General features: G+C 44.1%; 1 protein-coding gene across 5 annotated transcripts in view; it reads right to left on the bottom strand.

Moving 5' to 3' along the window:
• Window positions 1-25,992, bottom strand: part of SGPL1 (sphingosine-1-phosphate lyase 1) — a 58,457-nt gene that overhangs the window by 21,627 nt on the left and 10,838 nt on the right. For 3 of the 5 annotated variants that reach the window (XM_064594771.1, XM_064594774.1, XM_064594773.1), the window contains 4 exons: window positions 13,364-13,529; window positions 7,537-7,604; window positions 3,831-3,990; window positions 637-713 (listed from right to left, as the gene is read on the bottom strand). In XM_064594771.1, the coding sequence (XP_064450841.1) occupies window positions 637-713; window positions 3,831-3,990; window positions 7,537-7,604; window positions 13,364-13,529 (471 nt within the window). The remainder of the gene's footprint in view (window positions 1-636; window positions 714-3,830; window positions 3,991-7,536; window positions 7,605-13,363; window positions 13,530-25,992) is intronic. The other 2 variants (XM_045878011.3, XM_064594775.1) reach the window with 2 other exon arrangements.

Genomic DNA, 25,992 nt, shown 5'->3' with positions numbered 1-25,992 from the left:
TGGGAGAGGGAGAAGCAGACTCCCTGCTGAGCAGGGAGCCCAATGCGGGACTCAATCCCGGGACTCCAGGATCATGACCTGAGCCAAAGGCAGTCAGTCGCTTAACCAACTGAGCCACCCAGGCGCCCCAGTCCAGTGCCAATTTTATATGACAAAGTGGGGTTTAGGAAATAAATCTCATTAGCTATAGGCAACTCTAAAGTCAACAAAAAATGAGAATTATTTCAATTATAAGTGAACCTACTGCTCATTCTCAGATCCTTTGATCTGAGATTCGGGTGGTACAGGAAATGATGAGCAAGTGTCTATTCCTCCTCTCTTCTCATCAAAGTATGTCTTGTCATTAATAACTTCAAATGATGGGGCACTGACTACCTTCCCTAGTAATCTGCCTTCCACACGGGGCACCTATAAAGCCTGGAAATATAAGTAATATCGTACTTTTTTATGGACTGAAGACATCTCGGACAATATTATCTATATTCACCTATATGTGGGTAAAGAGAAACTTATTTTTAACAATAAACTTTCGTTAGGTAATTTTTTTTCCTTTTTTAATTGCAAAAGTAAGGAGAAAAACTGAGGTGGTATGAAGGGCACAGACCACACACACTGCCTTGGGGTGCTGGCATTCACCTTCACCAGGAGCTGGGTGAGCTCTTCCGCCCCGCTGTACACTGCTCCAGAGGCTTTCCCCTCCTGCCAGAAGACGTCTGAGGAGAAAGTTAAGACCACTGGGTCAGTAAGCAGGAACTTGCCCAAAATACGAAGCAACACCTCTGGGTACAAAAGAAAAAAAAACTTTGAGTGGAAACCCACAGATGATCTTATATTAAGTCAAGAAAAAGAATTCCAATAAAGACCTATCACAGCAAAATAAAGAAGAAAGATCTTCCATTACTATCAACAGCAGTGTGAAAAAGATATTAACAGAAGCCAGGTATAATCTAGTGCAATAATGATGCTGTCATCATCCCCAACGGCCTTCTACCAGTAGAAAATTGTTCCTTGATCTATACTCATTTCCTGGTCTCTGTATGGCTAACGACTTTTTTCGCCCCTTCCTGTCCAGTCAAAGGAAGTGTGAGAACTGTCATGAGCAGAGCTGGCAGGGAAGAGCACGGCAAAGTGTGGAATTTCAGTACACTACTGTCAGAGTTGGAGCCAGGGAACTGAATCCCTGACAGACAAACCACGATGATAGACTGTCAGCACCCTGGCTTCAAGGGCGCCCCTCCACGAGCCCGAAACCTACCCACAATTCCACTTTCTGTCTGAGGTGCTTCTCCCAAGACAGTCTACGTTGTATCAACGAATCTGCTGACGTGGGTATCTCAGATACAACATGGCTGTGCCCTACTGAGAGTGCGCAGTGACAAGCCACTCCAGAGACACACTAACTGAAAACTGTCGCCGCAGGCTCTACAAAGCCATTATCTTCAGCTCCAACAAGAGAGCAGAAGATTGAGTAGCAAACATCCAGACAGACCCCTCATCTCAGGCAATCTGCCAAGCTCTGGCTTGATTCCAGTAGGACTTTCCCTCTTTCCTTACAGGACACTGGACTATACCATGCACGTCTTCAGACCAGAGGCCACCAGCCTTTCAAAAATAGACTACATGGTTTCATTTCCTGTTATTTTACTGGTGCTACTGACAATGACTTGGAAAGGAAGGGGAGGCAATATGGCGGCAGCAACGTGCCCTCACGATCATAGAAATCTTTAACATCCAGGTCTCAGAGGGCTGATCCCTGCTTTGCATCATCTATAAATCCTGGACTGCAGCTAATTTTGTACCATCCAATGTCAAAATCTCAACACACGTCAATTAGAAATTTTTAAGTGTATTTGTTGAAATGCAATGTGGTATCCTGGATTGGAGCCTAGAACAGAAAAAAGGACATTAGTGGAAAAACTGGTGAAATAGGAATAGAATTTGCGGTTTAGTCAACTACTGTTTCGACAAATGCATCACAGTCACTTTAGATGTTAACATCAGGAGAAGCCAGGTAAGGGGTGTATGGGAAATCTCTGTATATATGAATTTGCAAATTCTCTACAAATCTTAAATTATGGGCGCCTGGGTGGCTCAGTTGTTAAGCGTCTGCCTTCAGCTCAGGTCATGATCTCAGGGTCCTGGGATCGAGTCCCACATCGGGCTCCCTGCTCCGCGGGAAGCCTGCTTCTCCCTCTCCCACTCCCCCTGCTTGTGTTCTGTTCTCGCTGTCTCTCTCTGTCATATAAATAAATAAAATCTTTAAAAAAAAAAAAAGAGTAAAACAAATCTTAAATTATGACAAACTAAAAAGCCTATTTTCGAAAAGTATTTGCAATATGGTCTAATTTGTAATAAACCTGTAACAAAAACCTGTGTTTGTGTTAACAGCCAACATTTATGGGGCGCCCGGGTGGCTTAGCCAGTTAAGCATCTGCCTTCGGCTCAGGTCATGATCCCAGGGTCTTGGGATCAAGCCCCACATCGAGCTCCCTGCACAGTGGGGAGCCTGCTTCTCCCTCTCCCCTCTGCTAGTGCTCTATCTCTCACTATCTCTCTCTCTCTCAAATAAATAAATAAAATTTAATTTAAAAAAAACAGCCAACACTTATTGAGCCCTTACTATATGCCAGGTATTATACATTCATATGTACGATCTTATTTAATCTCTGTAATCATCTTTTCTTTATTTTTTTTATTTTTTATTTTTTTAAAGATTTTATTTATTTATTTGACAGAGAGACACAGTGAGAGAGGGAACACAAGCAAGGGGAGTGGGAGAGGGAGAAGCAGGCTTCCCGCTGAGCAGGGAGCCTAATGTGGGGCTCTATCCCCCATGACCTGAGCCAAAGGCAGACACTTAACAACTGAGCCACCCAGGTGCCCCTGTAATCATCTTTTCCTTTTTTTTTCTTTTTTTAAAGATTTTATTTATTTATTTGAGAGAGAGAGAATGAGAGAGAGCACGAGAGGGAAGAGGGTCAGAGGGAGAAGCAGACCCCCCGCTGAGCAGGGAGCCCGATGTGGGACTCGATCCCGGGACTCCAGGATCACGACCTGAGCCGAAGGCAGTCGCTTAACCAACTGAGCCACCCAGGCGCCCTGTAATCATCTTTTCAAGTAAGTTGTATTATCCCCATCATAGAAAGACAGAGACCAAGACATAGCTTAAGTAATTCACCCAAGGTCACACTTTAAGTGGCCCAACTAGCATGTGAATCCACGCTGATCCATGGGCTACACTCTTTTTTAAAGATTTTTTTATTTTTTTATTTTTAAGTAATCTCCATACTCAACGTGGGGCTCAACTTCACAACCCTGAGATCAAGAGTCACGCACTCCTCTCAGCCAGGGCTACACTCTTAAACATTAAGCTATTTGGTATATTTATCCTTCCCTTATGTGCTCATGCATACATACATATCTGTATGTGTATGTATGTTTATTACACAAAAACACTACTAAGATTCTTACATATATATATCATGTGTTTATCTTGTGATGATGGGATTTTCTTTTGTGCCTTTGTGCAGATTTCACAAATTCTGTAATGAATCTGTATTTCATTCTTATTACATATATTCTCTCAAGAAACAAACTTATCTGTTTTATTCAGGCTTACAAAAGGAAATGGGACCAAGTTCCAGTTCCACTGTCTCAGATTTGTTTGCTTTATGGATGGAGGATGAATTTAAATATAATTTTTATGATAAGAAATTGAGCCTCTGAGACAGGATGGATATATAAGTTCCAGGGATGAAACACTCGTAACCTATCGACAGTAAACAATGACCAAACCGGCCACGCTGGGAAAGCAAGCGGCTTGAGCGCACCCGGAATCCTACCCATAGAGCTGTAGTCCTTGAGCTTCTCCAGAACTGCCGACGCGCTCAGGCCTTGAGAGGGCAAAGCTTTCACATAGTCTTTGTCCACTTTCAGGAACGACATGTTCTTGCTTATATCATCCTTGGTCTTGTTCACCTTCTCTTGGATCTCCAAAGGTAAGAAAGACAAAGTTAACAAGGAGATGGAAAAATACAGGCCAGGGAGCAGAAGAACCAGTTACTACTCCAAGTCAACAGTTCAGCGCTGGTTGCCACACCAGTGCTACAGAACGGGGATGGTATTGTTTTTGTAAACAGATATGGGGACATTCTGGCTGCTCAGCTATTTTCTGGCATTTGCGGCAGGCTCTAAGAAGTCTGAAAAGTCAACTTCCTGTCCCAAAGTCAAAGATACATTCAAGCCCCCCCCCCCCTTTCCTCTGCCATGTCAACATCGCCCCTGCTTTACTGGGCTTGCACGCGCCACTGTCTGAGCGCCGTATGTGGACGTTATCCGTGTCCTGGCAAGCAGCCAGTGTGTGTGCTAAAGAAACAAAGGTGGAGCCACCAATGGTGGCCAGAAAACAGGCCAAGCAGCAGCAGAAGCATTCTGGTGCTCGTGCAGGTGATGAGCTCCGTCACCAGACCTGCATGGAGCACGCCCAGAACGCGGACAGCCTGCGCGAGTCGCCACGTGCGTGTGCCAGACACCCCGGGGGTACCGGGGAGACTGCATTCGATCCCCTCGGGCTGTCCGCCACCTGTACTCTTTGACCCTCAAGTGCTAGGGGGGAGCGATGGCCCCTTCTGTACAGTTTACCAATGATGGCTGTTTCTCCGTCGTCCTTCTCACCGCAACAGCCTATGCTTTCCCTCCCTCCCTGGGTGCCGAACTACCCCTGTGGGCCAGCAAGACACCGCGAACAGAACACACTAGGCAGTACGAGTGAGAACAACTTCTGTTCTCACGACGCTTCCTTGTAGCAGCAGACACAGAAAATGAAAGTCAGGTAGTGTGGGCGCCTGGGTGGCTCAGTCGGTTAGGCGACTGCCTTCGGCTCAGGTCATGATCCTGGAGTCCCGGGATCGAGTCCCACGTCAGGCTCCCTGCTCGGCGGGGACTCTGCTTCTCCCTCTGACCCTCCCCCCTCTCATGTGCTCTCTCATTCTCTCTCTCTCAAATAAATAAATAAAATCTTAAAAAAAAAAAAAGAAAGAAAGTCAGGTAGTGGAAAGTACTGGGGGGAACAGAACAGAGTTTAAAAACACAACAAAACGGGGCCTGGGTGGCTCAGTCGGTTAGGTGACTGCCTTCGGCTCAGGTCATGATCCTGGAGTCCCAGGATCGAGTCCCGCATCGGGCTCCCTGCTTAGCAGGGAGCCTGCTTCTCCCTCTGACCCTCCTCCTTCTCATGTGCTCTCTGTCTCTCTCATTCTCTCTGTCTCAAATAAATAAATAAAATCTTAAAAAAAAAAAAAAAGACAGTCAGGTAGTGGAAAGTACTGGGGGGAACAGAACAGAGTTTAAAAACACAACAAAACCCAGCAGGGACCGCTATCTGCACTAAGGGATTGTTGGGGGGTAGCCTGGAAGAGTGGCGTTAAAGCGAGACGGTTTCAGCGACCCATCTGTGAAGGTCTGAGGCCCACGATCTGACCCCAAACATTTCGACTTTCCCATCTCTAGCCCTGGAGGATGAGAACATGAGAGGAGCCTGCTAGATGCGGCCCCCAGGGAATCCGCAGGGCAAGCTGCGCCCGCGAACCACGCCTGCAGGTGTCGCAGGCAGGCTCCGGCAGGCAGCAGAGGCCCGCCCCGCGGCAGTGGGAGGCAGTGATGGGCAGGAAAGTATTTTTAAAAGTTGTACGTGGACTATGCTGCCAAAATGGTGAGCACGCAACAGGAACAAACCATGGAAGCCAAGCTTCCGCGCCTAGACTGCTGCTGTAATAAGACAGAAGAGCCACAAAACGATGGTGAGTCGCATCAGAAGGCACACAAGTACCTTTTCCCCCCAGTGCCTGCCTCAGGGCCTCTATCAATCTTAATTTCTTCACAGCGTTTATTTCAAAATGAAATTCTTACGTATTTGTTCGCGAATCTATTTTCTGTTGTTCCTAGGAAAACGTAAGCTGCGCAGAACGGGGATTCGGTCCCCAGCACCCAGAGCGGTACCTGACGCGGAGCACGTGCCCACAAACCGTGTGCGGAGTGAGTGAACGTAAGGGAACGAATGAGACAGAGACACACACGCACTCGCTCGAAATAAAGAACTCTTGTCTCTGAGCCTCAAAATCTGCTTCTAAAAAATGACAGGTGATTACATAGTTTCTAAGTGCCTTCCAATTCTGTTCTTTTATAAATTTCAGTAAATTTATAAATTTCAGGGTTCTGGAACCCTAGCATTTATTTGTCCCAAAATCTGACACTGAAGGAGAAATGTGTGAAGAAAAAGAGCAGAAAAATACAGGGAATGAAAAGGAGAAATGCTAGTATCCTTTGAGATCCAGTCCACCCTCTATAGCCGCCCTCTCCCTACCCCTTAACTCTAGATCGACTCAGGGAGATTTCATTTTAGGGCTTAAGATGAACTAGGGTCAAATAAAAACCTATCTATTCCCATTCCCCTTTTCCACCCCAGTAACTACTTCTGCTTCCTTATAGGAAATGAACCTGAAAATAAATACACAGTTATGGGAGAGTTAGCCCAGGGGTCTGAATGGATTTGGGTCAAAGGCTAAGGATGACTAACATCTCTTCTGGTTTGGCCAGGAAAGGGGAAAAGGGAAAGGGAATTGAAAGCCAAAAGTGAAAGAAAGCTTGAAGGAAAGCTGAGGGGCAGGCAGGGCACGGGGGGAGCCGGAGACATCAGGGCCAGTGTGCCTTCCTTGCAGCTTGCATGGGGCCTGCCCCATTTATCTCCTTCTGTGATAAAGAGCCGGTGGGAAGGGTACAGAGGTGACTGTCCTATCCTCAGCGTGGGTGAGGGGACAGAGGACACAGTGAAGGGAACATACTATGGTGCAGACAGGTACAAAGAGCAAGAGATCAGGGCTCTCTTAAGTTTCTAAACCTGGGATCCGCCAACTACAGCCGGCCGAGATCTGGCCCCTGGCCGTTCTGTAAAGCAAGTTTCAGTGCAACACAGCCAGGCTCATCCTTCTACCTCTCTATCACCCTGACAGACATGGTATGGCCTGCAAAGCCTAGAATGTTTCCTATCTGGCCCTTCACAGAGAAAGTCTGTCAACCCTGACCTAACCATGTAAGCACCCGACCCCCAGACACTTATCTCAAGTCAGAGCAGCCAAATATTGCTGTAAAGCATCATTCCACTTCGGCCAGCTTTTCTAATCGCAAATTCTGCCTTTAACAGATGTCACCTGTCTCCTTTGGGCAAATATGTTGGAGAAAGGGTTAACTGAGGTTTCTCAATCTTGACACTTCCAACATCTTGAGCCAGATAATTCTCTACTGGGCCCTGCAGGATGCTTAGCAGCACCCTGGCCGCAATCCACTAAATGCCAACAGCACCCCCCTCTAGTTACGACAACCAAAGGTGTCCTCAAACACTGTCAGATGTTCCTTGGCGGGGGGGTACAAAAATCACCCCTCGTCCTTGGGAATTCGCACTAGGTTCAGTAAATAGAAAGAAAGAGGTCATGACCACGGGGGTGATGGGAGGGCTGGAAGTTATACACAGATTCCACTTACCTTGCGACCAATAATAGGCATCTTCCTGATGAGCTTAAAACATCTCTTTTTAAACCTTGACCATAAGCCTAAAAGAAACAAAGGGTTTTGTTATCTATTCAAATAAATTCCCACGGATAATGTGTGAACTACTCAATGTGCCTCCTGCAATCTCACCTGCCTTCTGATCACAAAGGTAGTTTCTTTCTATTTTAAAAAACCTTGAAATTTAAATTGCCAAGTAATATATTTACATGGTTCAAAAATTTAAAAAAATTGGGAAGCCTAGGTAGCTCAGTCAGTTAAGCGTCCGATGCCTGGTTTCTCTGCTCAGGTCATGATCTCAGGGTCCTGGGATCAAGCCCCGAGTCGGACTCCACACTCAGCACAGAATCTGCTTCAGATTCTCTCTCCCTCCTCCTCTGCTTCTCCCCCTGCTCATGTGTGCACGCGCTCTCTTTTTCTTTCTCTCTCAAATAAATAAAATCTTTTAAAAAATTTTTTTAAATTAATAAATAACACACAGAGTTAAAAGTTTCTCTCTCATCTATTCCCCAGACTTTCATCCACCCTCAGGTAAACACTACTACTATTCACTTCTAGAAGAGCTATCTAGAATTTCTTTATGCTTATACAAGCAATAATAAAGATAAAATCTTATTTGTCCCACCCACCTCTTAAACAAAAGATAGCATACTCTAGTACTATACTAGACCTTGATTTTCTACTTAGGCATATTCTCTTAAAGCTCAGTGCTTCCTCATTCATCTTTATTTATTTATTTTTTAAAGATTTTATTTATTTGAGAGACAGTGCATGAGACGGGGGGGGGGAAGACAGAGGGAGAGGGAGAAGCAGACTCCCTGCTGAGCAGGGAGCCTGACACAGGGCTTGATCCCAGGACCCTGGGATCATGACCTGATCAGAAGGCAGACATTTAACCGACTGAGTCACCCAGGCGCCCCCTCATTCATCTTTATAGCTCTAAAGTAGTCCATGATATGGATGTATCATAACTAATTTAACCTGCCCCTTCCTGATGGGACACTTGGGTTATTTCTAGTATGTCCTATTACCAACAACAGTGAAACAATAACCTTGCAGCACATACCACATACCTGATGGCGTGCCTACAGCATGAATTCCCGGAAACAGAATGCTGGGTTAAATGACATATGTATTTCAGAGCTGCTGACCTTCCCAAGGTTTTAGATGCCTAACACCTCTCTTCCCTCCCCGAAAACAAATGACCAAGCCATGCTTTTCTTCAGGATCTATGCTCTAGTCTCTCAGTCAACACACACCCTGACAACATTTCAACATTTTTTGGGCTTAAAAGGCCTTCAGTATCATGGACACCAATCAGACTCCCTTCTGTCAGGCAGTGCACGGACAAATATGGAATTCTAATCCTCTCCACTGCAATAATTATAAAGACATGGCATCTAAATCGACCATCATAACTTTTAATGAATTTGCATTCCATATAGAAGGCACCACCTACAGTCCAAAGGCAACTAAGGATCAAGCATTAATAACTTGCTGAAGGCCACAGATCACATCAGCAACGGAGCAGGGATTTAACTGAGGTCTTAATTTTCCTGGCCCTACACCCCCAGGACTCTATGCTGCTTTAAACCCAGAACAGAAATTCTCAGTTATCCCAAATGAGCCTATAAGGAATCTAGACCTGGCTTCTGTGCAGGCAGGAAATGAGTATGACGTTTCACAAAACATTCTAGGAGATGGAGACATTCCAACTTCCCTGGCCAGTGGAGCACTCTCCAACAAGCACAGACTGTGCCCCGTTAGTACCGATTACATGATGCCTTGCATCTTTACTGGCTGCAGCCCTGCCTTTCCCCCTCGCCCACAGTGCCTAGCGCTAGAGTCAATGCTCTGTAATGTCTGGGACAAAACCAGGGAACCGATACCCACACTGAATAAGAAGACAAAGGGATTGGGCGCCTGGGTGGCTCAGTTGGTTAAGCGACTGCCTTCGGCTCAGGTCATGATCCTGGAGTCCCGGGATCGAGTCCCGCATTGGGCTCCCTGCTCGGCAGGGAGCCTGCTTCTTTCTCTGACCCTCCCCCCCTCATGCTCTCTCTCTCTCTCATTCTCTCTCTCAGATAAATAAAAAAAATAAAATCTTTAAAAAAAAAAAAAGAAGACAAAGGGATTGAAATCACTTGTTTGTAGTTACTTTTTATTTAAATTTTCGAGTATTGGGGCGCCTGGGTGGCTCAGTTGGTTAAGCGACTGCCTTCGGCTCAGGTCATGATCCTGGAGTCCCGGGATCGAGTCCCGCATCGGGCTCCCTGCTCGGCGGGGAGTCTGCTTCTCCCTCTGACCCTCCTCCCTCTCATGCTGTCTCTCATTCTCTCTGTCTCAAATAATTAAATAAAATCTTAAAAAAAAAAAATTTTTTTTCGAGTATTTCCTTTCAGCCCTACGTTCTGCACATGAAACACATAGCTGCGATCTTATAGTATGTACAACGCTGTGCCCTCTTGTCACAGCATTTGCTACATTAAAGATCCTTCCTAAACAAGAGGTTTTTTAAGTATTACCATAATAGGCCATCAAATGCGTATAACGTAGCGTTGGATATTTAAGCTGCTTATTATTTGACCATTTCTAATAATGTTAAAGCTGTAAAGATTCAGAAAACATCCTTATTTAACAGATGAAGTAATTAACTAATGAGGAAGAATAAGGTTGAAAACTCAGTAAATGGGAGTCACTTGTCCAGAAGTACAGTCATATGGCTAGGAGGAGGAGGACAGAATAGACAGTGTGCAAGCTGTGAGATTAAACAGGACCGCTAAAAAGAAGAGAATACAAGATCAGAGATGGAGAAATTAGAAATGAAGAGATCACGTGGTCATGACCTAAAAAGATGATCTCAAAAGTAAAAGTCCCCTGAGGCACAGAAAGAAAAGTAATCAGTGTCTATTGTAGTGTTTTAAGGTAATAAAATAGGAAATGCAGTGTGAGGACACCAAAGCATGGCTCTTTACAGTTGACAGATTCCTTTCACACAAACGATGCCTCTCAAAACTCGCATTACCCTATGAGAAAGTAAGGCGGGTGACACTTAGGCCTATTTTACTATGAGGAAACAGGCTAAGAGAGTTTAAGGGTGTTGCTCAAGGTTTCACGGCTAGAAACTGGGAGAGTGTATCACCTCCTCCCACCATATAACTCCAATTCCTGTTCATGAACTATGGACAATCCCACAGTTAAATGAACATCAAGGAGTAACGATATGCGCTGATATCGCAGAGAATTAGGGGCGAGATAACACGGCAGAGAGCTGCTGACCCCTGCCCATGCTCTCACCCCCATCCTCCTGCCGCTTCCAGTTCTTAACTGCCCCAGTGTCCAGCCTGTGTTCCAGAATTATCTCTCATCTTAGAAGCGTATTCAGAGTTTGAAGATCAGCAAAATTTATCACTAGTCCAGACTTTAAGACTCCTCTGGGGCAATGTGCTAAAAATAACTCGACTGTTCAGTGATGAGCCTCTCCATGAGCAAGGTACTGAAAAAATGGCAATGCTATCAAAGTTATCTCCCATCCAAGTACTAATCAGGCCCGACCCTGCTCTAGAGGGAAGACATTTTGATCGGTGTCTAAAATTCAAGTTAGAAGTTATAAAATAAAAAAGTGTATTGTGTGTACATGTGTTAAACTATAGGAAATTGCTGATATTCAAAAATGTTGACCTACAGAAATGACATTTTGTATGTCTGGTTCGACTGGACTCAGATATAGAAAAAAGACACATATGTGTAAAATAGTGGTTCGCTCTAGAGAGCAAGCTTTTCATTTCGTTCTTATGGATTATTGGTATTGCTTAATGCTCTGCAATGAACATGTCCTACTTTTGTAATAAGAAAAAACATATTAAAAAGGACTTAAACAGCTCAGAGTTGGGCTTACAAAGATTTCCATGGTGCATACCATCAACACATCGCTACTGGTACTTTTCTCATGAAATGCATGGAGACCAGCATATTCTGTTTGGAACAAGGCAGCTACATAAGTACCAGGGCCTCAGGTGGCTGTGCTTCTACTACCGAGTGGGCAAAATGCACACAGGCACCGTGGCCTGCAGAACTAAAGACGGAAGTCAATACCTAAAGTGAATACTAATCATAGCAAAGAAACATAAATCTCAAGGTCTGTAACCTTACGTTGGTTTTAACAAATGCACCACCTTAAAAGGAAAAGTACACAGAATGGTGGCCAGCAGGAGCTGGGGGGGAGGGGATCATGGGGAGTTATCGTTCCATGGGTACAGAGTTTCAGTGTGGGATGCTGAGAAAGTTCTAGAGATGGATGGTAGGAATGGTTTTGCAACAACGAGAATGTACTTAAAAATGAGTAAGACAGTAAATTTTATGTACATATATTTTATCACAGTAAGAAAGAAAGGAAGAAAAGTCTATTTATTGCTACTCCTTAGAATCCTCTGGAATAAGTTACTTCACCTGGAAGGACAAGATGGAGGGCTTCCCAGAGCAGAAAGATACGGGTTGTGCCCCTTTCCAAACCACAAAGCAGATGCAGCAGAAGGGTTAGTTATCAGAGTTTATGAGGAAACCTTGCAAGGACTAGGAGGAGGAACTGAGGACAGGGTTTTTACAGCTGGAATGGACTAAAATGTAGACCGGGCAATCAGGTCTCATTCCCACCTACATTAAATGCAATGTTTACTATGCCTTAACCGCAACGGTTACTAGAACGGCTCAGCGGCTATCTGCAGGGTAAACAGATGAAACAGAATCTGGCTTCTAAGTTAACCTTCCGGGGTTGGGCGGGGGGGGGCAGAAAAGCAGAAAAAGTACAGTTAAAGAGCCCCTTCAAACAGATGTTATCAGGGAAGCAAACAGTCATGGCCATTAAAATTTGTTTAAGAACAAATGAGACATGACAAGTGATTCTCTTCAATGTTAATGGTTTTTTATCCCCGGCAAGTTAACTCTGGTACCCTACACTAAGGGTGGGGAAGGGGTGCAGAGGAGAGTCATCAAACACCCACCACCACTCCTACTTTACTTACGAAGCACAACCTGCAGGGGAAACAATTCACAAGGAGGGAACATGCAAGCCGGTCTGGCAGGGGAGGAAGGGTGCCCAGGACCTTAGGAAGGATGGAGGACTTACAGACTCCTCACTAATAGACTTCTCACCTTCTTCTGCACTCCCTGAGAAGTGGCCTCCTCTTCCCCACGTCAGTTTGGCTCCCTGAGTCACTACCCAGGGAGTTCATAGTGCGCTGTCCCCTGACATCAGAAGTTTAACTCCAGGAGGACAGGGACCCTGTATGACTTCTGTAGACATCCCCAGAGCCCAGCACAGTGCCTGGCACACAGCACATACTCACAGGGTCACTGCATGAGTGCTGTTCCAATTTCACATAATCTGTATTGAAAAGATGGCCTAAAATGAACGCAATGAATTCCTGCTTGGGGAACTCCAGGGTATACAATTATGTCCTAGGCAAGAAACTAAACCTGAGAAAGGTTTAAGCCATGCTCTGAGATACCTGTGGATCCTTACAATGACTAATTTCTCAGGAAGTTTTTATGCAAGCTGCAACTCCAGAAAAATCAACAAAAGCAGCTATAGATACATCACAGCAGCTACTGTAACTTTACGTATAGAGTCCTACTATAACTTCATGGTCAGAAGAAGACAATGTCCCACTTCCCATTTAAATAAGATTTTAAAAATCAGAACCAAACCAGAAGGCAAGCAATTAGTCCAATCCATCAGCCATGAGTTCTAAAGCTAGTGAGATTCCACTGTACCTTTCCAGAGGAGAGGGGGCAGTATACTTACTCTCTGGCTGGAAGACAAAATCATATGCCCAGACTATCAGCAGGGTGCACAGGACACTCCAGGCAATGAGCTGCCAGGGCTCATACTTGGTGCAATGTCCATTTACATAATTCTTGGCCTTTGTGCAATATACTTCCAAAATCTCAAAGTAGGGCTCAAAAGCCTTCTAGAAATACAAGAGAAAAAGAGAAACGTGACATTCAGAGAGAGAAAAGTCTGTTCTTCGTTTGTTCCTCTGCTCTCATTTTTCAAGGGCAAGGCCACTCATGATCTGGCCCCACCCCAGCAATAATCTTATCTTCCTCCACAGTCCTCAAAGCTTCTGCTCCAGTGGTACACTGCCCCTTAGAGTCAGGTGGACTTTGACAAGGTTTCTGATCTTCTGCCCAGTCTATAAAATAGAAGGTTCAGCTGGATCATCATTTCAGCCCTGAAGCTTTTCTGTGCCTACAGTATTCATCATCCCACTCTCTTAACTCCAAAGAGCCCGTCTTACCCTCCTTCTCTACTCCATTTAAATCTTTCCCATCCTCAAACCCAGGGTCAGCAGATTGTTTCTGTAAAAGTCCAGAGAGGAAATGTCTCAGGCATCACAGACCAGCTGGTCTCTGTTACAAGGATCAACTCTGCTTCTGCAGCACAAACACTGCCCCAGACAGTGGGAAACCAATGACTGTGGCCATGTTCCAACAAGTTAATTATAGATGTCAAATCTATATTGCATAGAATTTCCCGTATCACAAAATATTCTTTTTGTGAAAACAATTTTAACAACGTAAAATATCATGCTTAGCTCACAGGCTGTACAGAAACAGGCAGCAGGCTAGAGGTAGCCCATGGGCCACAGTCTGCCAATCTCTGTTCTCACGCCCAGCTTGACTAACAAACATTTAGAGCCGGAGACCATATCTTATCACTCTGGGTATCCCTAGCAATAGCCAGCACAAGCAAGAAAAAAGTCCTCTCCCCTGATCATTTACCAGACTAGCCCACTCATGAGAATGAATCTCTCCCCTTAAACTCTCCTCAAGTCTCCCCTTGCGCCTCCCCACCGAGCCCAGCAGCAGGTGGCCTGCACTCAGCCTACTCTCTCACTCCATGCTTGAGTCCTTGAATGCTGATCAGATCTGAATCATCGCTGCAAGCCCCTACGGTGGCGGTACAAAACAGGTTCATCTGATACTTTGTTCCTCACTCACTTATTCAGTGTTTACTAAGCATCCCCTGTGGTTAAGGCATTAAGTTGGGGGAGCCCTAAGGTAAACATCACAAGTTTTTGCCCTCACTGAGCTTACAATCTAATGGGAAAGGTGTGTGTGTGTGTGTGTGTGTGTGTGTATGCACAAACATACACATGAAAACATACACTAGCAGACACATACATGAACAAATAATTCAAATTCTTCAGGATAAAAAGTATTTAAGGGGGCGCCCGGGTGGCTCAATAGTTAGGCATCTGCCTTCGGCTTGTGTCGTGATCCCAGGGTCCTGGGATTGAGCCCCGCGTCCAGCTCCCTACTCAGCGGGAAGCCTGCTTCCCCCTCTCCCGCTGCCTGCCCCCCCCCCATCATGCTCGCTCTCTCTCTCTCAAATAAATAAATAAAATCTTTTTTTAAAAAAGTATTTAAGTAAAGTGCTAAGAGAGACCACTAAGAAAGGCCCGTCTAACTCTACCTGACAGGAGACGGGGAAGATATTATTAAAAGGGTAAAAGAACTATCGAAGAAAATGCTCTTGGCAGAAAAGTTAAAAGAAAAAAAAAAAAGTCATAACCGGGAAGAGAGGAGCTGTAAATGCATAAGAAAAGTCTAGGAATGGCAAAAAAGTTCGGTGTAGTGAGAGCAGCGATGGGGACAGGGAGCTATGCGTGTCATCTGTGCTAGACCCCCAGCACACAGTGCACGCTCCATGAACACCCGGACGGTGGTGGCGACCGAGCGTGTGCGTGAACACATTAATCAGAGAATGGAGGCTGGCAGAAGTGCACTAGGTCCAGATTAAAAATGGTCTTAAAAAAAACCATGGAGAGTGGGAATATAATTTGACAGGCATTTTTTGTAGAGCAATTTGTCAGTGTCTACTGACGTTTTAAATGTATATTCATTTTGACCCAGATATTCCACTTTTTGGTATCTACATGCTTTTCAATACATACAAAGAGACAGGTTCAAGGATATTCATTTCAGTCTTCTTTGTAACAGTGAAATACAAATATCACAAATGTCCATTCAAGGATGAATGGTTAAATAATCTATAATACACACACTTTATGTATTCATACTATGCACCATTGTTAAAAAGATAGATCTAAATGAACTACATAGAAAAATTTCCAGAACACAGTGTTGAGTGAAAAAAAAAAAAAAAAAGCAAATTGCAGAACAACAACAGCAAACAAAAGGTTGTTCATCAGGAGAGTACATTTTTTTTTTTTTAAAGATAACTTGATGGGAGATGAAGGAAAGGAGGACAGAGGTCAGAAACATAAATCTCAGTTAAGAGGACTGCTGAAACAGTCCAGGGGAGAAACAAACTAGGTTTGACCTTAAGCAGTACGACACTGGGGCTGAAAAGCAGCATGGATTAAAAACCCTTTTTGGAGGTTCCTCAAAAAGTTGAAAACAGAGCTACCCTACAACCCAGCAACTGCACTACTGGGTATTTACCCCAAAGATACAAACGTAGTGATCCGAAGGGGTACGTGCACCCCAATGTTTATAGCAGCAATGTCCACAATAGCCAAACTATGGAAAGAGCCAAGATGTCTATCGACAGATAAATGGATAAAGAAGATGTGATGTATATATACAATGGAATATTATGCAGCCATCAAAAAACCCGAAATCTTGCCATTTGCAACGACGTGGTTGGAACTAGAGGGTATTATGCTAAGCAAAGTAAGTCAATTAGAGAAAGACAAGTATTATATGATCTCACTGATATGAGGAATTTGAGAAACAAGACAAGAGGATCATAGGGGAAGGGAGGAAAAAAATGAAACAAGATGAAACCAGAGAGGGAGACAAACCGTAAGTGACTCTCAGGAAACAAACTGAGGGTTGCTGGAATGGTGGGGGGTAGGAAGGATGGGGGGGTGGGTGATGGACTTTGGGGAGGGTATGTGCTATGGTGAGTGCTATGAATTGTGTAAGACTGATGAATCACAGACCTCTATTTCTGAAACAAAAAACACATTCTATGTTAAAAAAAAAAAAAGATAGTAGGAAGGGAAAAATGAAGGGGGGGAATCGGAGGGGGAGACGAACCATGAGAGACTGTGGACTCTGAGAAACAAACTGAGGGTTCTAGAGGGGAGGGGTGTGGGAGGATGGGTTAGCCCGGTGATGGGTATTAAGGAGGGCACGTATTGAATGGAGCACTGGGTGTTATACGCAAACAATGAATCATGGAACACTGCATCAAAAACTAATGATGTAAGGTATGGTGACTAACATAATAAAATTAATTAAAAAAAAACCTTTTTGGAGGTGGCACAAACAGGGTTTGCTAACTTCATAGATACAGGAAGCACATGTGGGAAGAATAATTCCAAATGTTCAAGTTTAAGTCTGAGAGAGCAGGTGAGTGGTGTCACCACCAACCCCAGCAGACGAGAAGAGAAAGGGAGATTCTGAGATAAAGATACTGGTTTGAGTTATGTTCCTGTTGGATATCTACCTGCAGTGTTCTAGTAGAAGCATGAAAGCTTAGGCGGACAGGTACTCAACAAATGTTTATTGAAAACTTTTTTTTTTTTTAACTTTTATTTATTTATTTATTTGACAGAGTCACAGCGAGAGAGGGAACACAAGCAGGGGGAGTGGGAGAGGGAGAAGCAGGCTTCCCGCCGAGCAGGGAGCCCAACGTGGGACTTGATCCCAGGAGCCTGGGATCATGACCCGAGCCGAAGGCAGACGCTTAACGACTGAGCCACCCAGGCGCCCCTACTGAAAACATTTCTATCCTTAGCAATTAGGCTGCAGTATAAGGTCATTAACATCAGGCAAGTGCTCCGTTCCCTAGAGGGCTATCCACGGAAACACAGCTTATCTGCAACCCGCTCATAGTTCTTAGCCATTCCCCAGAGCCCACTGTTGCTATCAACAACCTCAATCCTACACAGCAGTCACAGTGCCGGTCAGGACCTGGGGAAGACCAAAGGCGTCTACCCATCATCAGAGGTGTGTCATGATTTCCATCATTATAAAGAATCTTCTAGTGTTAAGGCTAGGATCAAACCAAATGGTTAAACAGTGTATACGGGGGGGAGGGGGGGGCACCTGGGTGGCTCAGTCGTTAAGCATCTGCCTCCAGCTCAGGTCATGATGCCAGGGTCCTGGGATAGAGCCCCACATCGGGCTCCCTACTCGGAGGGAAGCCTGCCTCTCCCTCTGCTTGTGTTCCCTCTCTCTGTCAAATAAATAAAATCTTAAAAAAAAAAAAAAAAAATAGTGTATATGGGCTGCCTGGTTGGCTCAGTCAGCAGAGCACTGCAACTCTCAGTCTCAGGGTCATGAGTTCAAGCCCCACACTGGGCATGGAGCCTACTTTAAAAAAATAATAATAATAATAAATGAATGAATGAATAATGTATACGAATGGGATGCCAGAAGAAATAATCATGCAGATTAGCTTTCCTCCAGTGATACTAGTTCCTAATTCCCCCAGAAAATAGAGCTTACTGAGGTCAAAAGATGCCTGTAGATATTATCAATTTTTCATAGCACATAACAAAAAGTAATATCACTAGTATCAGGGAGAGAGCAAAGAATCAGCAAATACAGACTGTGTTAATTTCTACAAAGCCTATTAAGATACGAAGGCATTCCTTGATAACATCTATAAAATTACGTTCAGCGAGAATTTATTTTCTTGGTAATTGCTCTAAGAAGATAATGGGAGTCCTTAAATTTCAAGTCCTTAAATCTATCTCCTTAGGAAGAAATCTATTTCTATATTCTCCTTCTCCAAAGACAGAATGTCGCTGGCCTTGGATAGGTCCTAGTAAACTGTGTAGACAACTAGATGGTCACAGAAATTACATGTCCTGGCCTCAGCCCAAGGTCCTTCTGGTTACTACAAACAACCTAGGTTCCGTCCCCAGTGAATAAGCACCTCACAGCATTAACAGCTCCCTGCTTTATAGGGCTCCATGGGCTAATGCATGCTATCTCCTTGGAAAAAAGGATGAGGCAGCTCCTTGGGGCCTTGCACACAGCACAAGCCCCAGGCTGGGGCCTGATGCAACACCACAGCCCTAGAGAAGCATACAATCCCAGTGCTGAAGGGAACCCTAGAGATCAAGCCCATATTCGCAGTTCACAAACAGAGGCCCCGCCGGTGAGACAGCCTCGCTAAGCCCAGGCCTCCGACTCAGGGTTCGGGGTTCTTTCCATCCTTCATTCTAAGTGTGCACGGGTGGAGGGTCACTTAACACATTACCATCCAGTGCCATCCCAGGAGTTTCCTTCTCACAATTTACGTTTTAGGCGGAATCTACCCTGGATATATATACAGTTCAGAACAAACTAAAACTGGAGAGGTGTGTCATGACTACAGAGACAGAAACAGCACAAGAACGTAATAGTATTGTAACGACTACTTCCCACCATGTCTTCCTGCTTACAGAAATACATTTTTTTGGTCTATATACACCTACATATATATTAATAGTTAATACTAAGGCTTTTATTTATTTCAACCTAATCCACATACTGTCTCTGGAAACACAAGAACCAAGGATGGTCATCTGTGAAGGCCACTAGCTTGTTGTGCCCCTCCAGGCAAATATTTCGCCAATGTGTGTGTCCACGCTTCATCTAGAGGGACACAGGGTAACAGTCACACAAGAAATAAATTGTGTCTGTATAGATGTGTACCTGTGGGTGTGTGTGGGTACGTGTGGGCATGGATCTCCAACCCTCAGCAGAGCAGTTTTGATAAAATTTCCACAAGTAAAGCATTCCTTCCTCCGTATCAAACTGGGAATATATTCCTCTGGAGGAAAACCAAAACAAAACACTCTGCCCACTGAATATATATAAAATGATGACAAAGAATACCACAAATCTTTTTAAAGTGCAATATTAAAACAGAAAAGAAAAACCTCAGTAATATAAAGATCTGAAACAGTAACTACTTTAAGGAGCCACTGTCAAAAACAGATGAGTAAACTAACCCACCTTTCTCTTCTTATTCATTTCCATTTCCCATCTAATAATTAAGTTTTAGCTGATGCCTATAAGACGTCAAAATAATAATCCTAATCATTATTAGACAAAAGGCCGCTGCTAGGATTTATGGGAATTCAGTGGCCCTTTTAGTCCCAATCATATTGCACTCTTCGAATCCCCAAATCACTTCAAGGGACCAAGACACTTTCATAAAAGTAACACAATAGTGGAAGTCTACAAATTCTGTAAATTTGGGACATGTTATTTTTTATTTTATTTTATTTTAATTTTTTTAGAGAGGGAGGAGGAGATGGGAAGGGGCAGAGGGAGAGCGAGAGAGAGAACCTCAAGCAGGCTCCATGCCCAGCTTGGAGGCCGATGTGGGCCTCAATCTCACGACCCTGAGATCATGACGTGAGCCAAAGCAAGAGTCATATGCTTAACCGACTGAGCCACCCAGGCGCCCCTGGCATGTTACTTTTTAGACCATGGGGTTTCATGCTTTTCCTTTTTTTTTTTTTTAAAGATTTTATTTATTTATTTGAGAGAGAGAGAGAGGACAAGAGCAGTGGGAGGGGCAGAGGGAGAGGGAGAAGCAGACTCCCTGCTGAGCAGGGAGCCTGATGCGGGGCTTGATCCCAGGACCCTGGGACCATGACCTGAGCCGAAGGCAGACGCTTAGCTGACAGCCACCCAGGCGCCGCCGGTTTCACGCCGCCAGTTTCACACTTGTCCAACCCAGACCCGTGGAAGTGTATTTTACAGCCATCTAGTACACACTGCAACAGAAAGATATGAAACCAAAACAAAGGTTTCCAAAATAAAACCTAGCAGTTCATTACTTGTGATGCATGTACATTTTTTTCTCTGTTTCCTCTTTCTTTTTTTTAAATGTCCTGACCACTAAATTGATTCTGCCTCCCTCTGAATGGATCATGGCCTTCAGGTTTAAAAGCCTCACTGTGATCTACTCCTGGCTTCTTTAAATGCAGAATGTAATGCAGCCAAGGGTGTTAACACGGAGGCATTTTGCACTCTACACAATCTCAGTGCTTTTTGCCCTTGAGATTTATTCTCTTAACATTTTTGTGAGGCCCGCGACTGTGATGTCATGAGGGAACGGTCGAAGAGATGCAGAATCCTTCCGTCACGGGTTCCTTCCCTACTGGTACCAACCCACAGCTGCTCCCAATGACTGCTAACTCTTTCAGTCCTCAAATCCCTCCATGAGAAAAGGTTCCATAGACAAACTTCCCTCGGTGGCGCTATCCACACCCTCCCTCCCAAAAAAAACCTCTCTGAAAACTAGGACTGCACTTGACCAACTGCCAACTAGACAGTGATATTTCTTCCACAGCGATTTTCTTAATGAACAATGAATACCAGAAGAAACACTCTAAGAATGAATAGGACTAAAAGAGAAAAACCATCTGGCAGACGTTTCCAGAGCCACACTGGATGGTGCTTCCTTCCTCGGAGCTAATACAAATAACAACAACAACAACACAAATAACACCTCGCAGGGCGAACCATCTGTACTCACTCTATTCAAGAGCCGGGGCGTCCCAGCTCAGGCGGCCCCCAGCGCGGCCTCCCACACTCCCCGAGCAGATCTCAGGGCAACGCTGTCCCCGCCACACACTTGCCTCCTGCTCTTCACGTTTCCTGCCACACGACAATTATTTCCTGAGCACCTACTACACACATGGCGCTATTTTACAGGGATCCGAGATCACCAGTTTGTTTCACTTAAAACTGTCTCTTCCCTTCAAAACTCAAAGATTGGGTGACGCCCTGATCACAGAGGGAATAAAATGAAGAAGGAGAAGGCCAGAGGGGCTGTGATAAACATGCACAAGGGTGAAGCAACTCAGAATACATGGTGATATTTATATAACTTAAAATTTTAACCGGCTTTCATGTTATTTTATGTGTACTTTACAACCTCATGAGGTTCTCAGGTTAAGAATGAACGGTTTCACGGGGCGCCTGGGTGGCTCAGTTGGTTAAGTGTCTGCCTTCGGCACAGGTCATGATCCCGGGGTCCTGGGATCGAGCCCCACGTCAGGCTCCCTGCTCAACTGGAAGTCTGCTTCTCCCTCTCCCTCTGCCCCTCCCCCTGCTTGTGCTCTCTCTCGCACTCTCTCTCTAATAAATAAATAAAAAAGAATAAACAGTTTAAAAAAAAAAAAGAACGAACAGTTTCTTCACTTCATAGGTGGTAAAAACTGAAATCAAGAAAGGTTAAGTTTGCTCTACAGCAAAGTAATAAGGAGCAAAGTCAGGACTAAAACACAGGACTTCACACACTCAGAGTTGAATTCCAAGACGTCCTGAACCATCTCTTAGGGCTCCACAACATTAACATATCTAAACATTAACTGGAGGGGTGTGACCTAAAAGAAGAGTACTCAAGAAAACCAAAACGCTGTGAGGCCAAGCAGAGGAACCAACAAGTTATTCCAATGTACGTTCTCCTTCCTGATCCTCCCACATCAAAGAGAATCAGGCTAAAGATCAAAGAAAAATATTCCCACTGTCAGAATGATTGACTCTACCAATAATTTCTGAATAGAGACATGGATTCCTTGCCAAAGAAAATGTAGCAATTTTGCTCAGTTGATCATGACCCAGCACAAAGCCTACTAAGGTTTTCTGGTCAAAACTAAAGTGCCCACGAACTAGTTTCCCTAGTTTTCTTCTTCGCTTGCTCGTCCAAATGAGGACTGCCGGCCACAACACAGACCTGGGTTCAAGTGTAAGTCTGTCACTCACAGAAGGAAAAATTCAGAACAGTGATTCCTAACAATATCACTGTGGAGTCATTGTGAAATTGGGCTTCTGGAAAGCTACCTTTCTACAAAAGGTTTACCTTCCTATCACAGCACAATGACTTCTTTGCATTTCTGGTATGCCTCAATTCAGGTTATTTCTCAAGAGTCAATCAGGGCCAAACGGCTTTAACCAATTGCACTGTGAGTTAACTCCGTCCCAGAGGCAGAGCGCTCAACCCTGGTGGGGGAGAATAACCAAGTAATTGTCTTCATACTTGACCTCCCTTATGGTACCAAGTGCTGATAAGAATACAAACAACAGGGGCACCTCGGTGGCTCAGGCGTTAAGCGTCTGCCTTCGGCTCAGGTCATGGTCCCAGGGTCCTGGGGTGGAGTCCCACATCAGGCTCCCTGCTCTGCAGAGAGCCTGCTTCTCCCTCTCCCACTCCCCCTGCTTGTGTTCCCTCTCTCGCTGTGCCTCTCGCTGTCAAATAAATAAATTAAAAAAAAAAAAAAAAAAAGAATACAAACAACAGCGAAGGCATAATTTTTATATCTCCTACAACACCTTCAACACAGCAGGGACGCAACATTTATTTATTCAACTAAAGTGAAATCATTATAATACTGCATACACTTAGGACTGCTCTGTAAGATCCTAGGGAAGATTCTCCCTCGCCTCTCCCACATCTCTCCTGGTGGCAGTGGCTCGAACCCGCAGAGGACAATGGCTGGTATTTGTAACCAGACTGCACACATCGACACCGTTCAGATAGAACTCACAAAGAACTCACAAGATACATCATGTCATCGGCCGCCAGAGCCAACAGGGAGGTTAAAGACCAGTACATGACCACTCTCCGTCCCTCACAGAGGAACACAATGAAGCCCAAAGGTCACACAGCTTCCCCATATGTTTCCTTTGTAGAATAATTGACTTAACATATTCCTGAGACTCAATCACCAAACTTAGTGGCTATCCGTCTTTTAGATGAGTGTAAAACATCTCCAAGCATTCCTGGAAGTGTTAGTGAGGGCCCAGCCACGTCAGTCCACAAGACCAACTCATTGCTCCAGGCTAATATTTATTCTTAAGCCAAATACTAATGAAAATCAAAATCTCCCACCCTTCAATGCTGCAGAGAAAAAGCAATTTGTTTTCCTCTTCCTTCCACTTTCTTTACATCTAATACAACTACACACTTCACCACTCAATATTCCCGAAGAGCCAGAAATCCGAGCTTTAAAGCAGGAGTGGGCTGCTGAGGAAAAGAAGACCTGTCTTACCGAGTTCACCCACTGCCTTAATGTCTTAAGATCAGATGGTACTTAAAGCCTGGGACTCAGGTTAACTAAGAGTTAAAATACAGAAGACACCAAAGAGTTAATGTAGTCACTCTTATTCCACTTCTGCCCTAAAAACAGAAAACAAAGCAAATTAAATCTGGTTCTCTTTCATATCACATTCCACAGAACTTCAAAGTGCAAAATAAACAGGTAAGAAAACACTATTGTTTTTAGAACCTTAAAAGGCATGAAAGTTTATCAGCAAAACCAGATCACAAGCCCAAAGGAAAAACTCCCTTGGGTCATTAAAGAAGTAAGAACTGAGCAACAAAACCAGTCATTTGACTGCATTACAGAAATGTTAGAAGAGAATGAATCATCATTTCTTAGGTGGTAAAGACCAAACCATATACTTCCTCCAAAATTCCACTACATGCATTAAGTTCATCTCAACGAGCTTAACGGTCCATGTTTTCCCTTCTAGCCACGCCTCAAGAGTCAAGAGGTATAGCTCAGTACTACTCCACAAACATTTACCAAGTCTAATTGCTCTATGCTTAGCTCCAGAGTATTCAGGCAAAGCACCTGACCATCACTGAGACATAAGCTTGGCCTCAGAAAGGGGACAGATGTACAGTGTTAGAAGTGTACCCATGGAAAATCAAAGCTTCTGAGTTCATAAACGCTGACAGCCCTAAACACTGCCAAACAAGTGCGTAAATTCTGTATTTATTTACTTGTGGGCAGGGCAAGACACCGAGTGAAGACTGATGCGGATTCTGTCACTGAAGACTCGGAGCCCTTCTCTGCTGTGACGCATCAAGAAAGGCACCCTGTGAACTTCAACCAGGAGAGAATGCTGACATGCAGGAAACCAAGTTCAGTGAGCAGAGGAACAGGCTGGTGGGATGCTGAGGTAAGAGCAATTACAGGTTTCTTTGCTAAATACATTCTCACCCAAAGGCAAGGAGGCGGCGTGGGGAAGGTCTACTCAACTTGACGGCTATGAACTCCCAGAGCCTCTTACGGTAAGTAGCTAAATGTGCACATACACAGAAGCTACCTTTCAAAGTACAAAAGGAGTTCACTATCCTCTGGGCAATTAACGGGAACTCCCTAGATTACAAGCAGGCACCAGCAGAAATAATGCCGTATTCTTCACACACAAAGGGGAAGTCTTGACTGCCCGGCGCATACCGCAGCTGGGGAAAAAGTCATATGGGCTTCTCCCTTCCCATCCTTATTTACTAATAGGATTTCTACCTTTGTCACTGAGTTCAAATGCCTACACTTTCCAACTTATATTTATAGAAATCTCCATTTCAATCATCATACTGCTATTAGAGATAAGAAACACTGAATATGTGCCAGGAAGTGTAACCTAAGTTAAGTTGCAAAGGCTACTTCTCTGGAGATTTCTAACATGTAATCTTATTCAAAAGCACAAACCAAAGACCCATCCCTGGGTCTCTGACGGGCCATCAACTGATATAAACACCCTCTGGAAAATCTGCCTTCAAAATCTAGCCACAGAGGAGCTACTTTTCTAAAACTGAAGAAGGGTCTAAATTTAACATTAACACTCAGAAAAGTTTCTGACTTTTTTGATAATCTGTTGAAAGTGCAGAAGAAGATATGTGCTTCCAATGGAAAATTATACATTATCTAAGGCCTCCCTCTTGGTTACCTGATTTTGACTATAAGGAAATGATTGTGCAACTCTGTAAGTTGTATATATTACAGGAATTCAAACTATCCTTCATCTATAAACATGTAAAATCTGCCAGGTCTGGTAATGGTTCAACTGACTTCCCTCTCCACTAGGGAAGAAACCAGTTTGGGTGCTGTTTATGTATTCATTTTAATATTCCTGATCTATAAGTGTGTCTGTTCTTTGGACCTTTCCTCTGAACTGGTTATAACATCTGCCTGGTTTCATCATTATAAGCAAAATAAAAATTTTAATGTGTGTTCATTTTATATTTGTATCAGCATCATGATTTTACCTTTTTTGAAAATTATCTTTTAACAAAGGCTAACACCTGTAGGTCCCCAAACGCCCCCACCAAAAAGTGCCTGGGAACATGAAACTGCAAATAATTACAAAGGGTTCAGGACATCCTGAAGGCCAGTCATTGGGGTCCATATTCCCCAGGTTAATAAACCCCTCTTCAAAATGAATCATAGAAGTAGCTTTAATATGACAAAGTATCCTATTATATGTAGAGTAAACCCAAGCCCCCTATGTTGCCTGTAGGTGAGAACTATTATCCATTACTTAAAATCCTCCAGGAAAAGCCTTATGACTATAATAAAAAGGAATGAAATTCTGATCCAAGCTACAATATGCATGAACCTTCAAAACATCATGCTAAGTGAAAAAAGCTAATCACAA

Source organism: Mirounga angustirostris, unplaced genomic scaffold (genome assembly GCF_029215605.1).
Source record: "Mirounga angustirostris isolate CCGP_5_RB_7025 unplaced genomic scaffold, mMirAng1.0.hap1 SCAF_6, whole genome shotgun sequence".
Classification (NCBI taxonomy): domain Eukaryota; kingdom Metazoa; phylum Chordata; class Mammalia; order Carnivora; family Phocidae; genus Mirounga; species Mirounga angustirostris.
The sequence above is the reverse complement of the archived record's forward strand: the minus strand, read 5'-3'. Positions and strand labels throughout refer to the sequence as shown.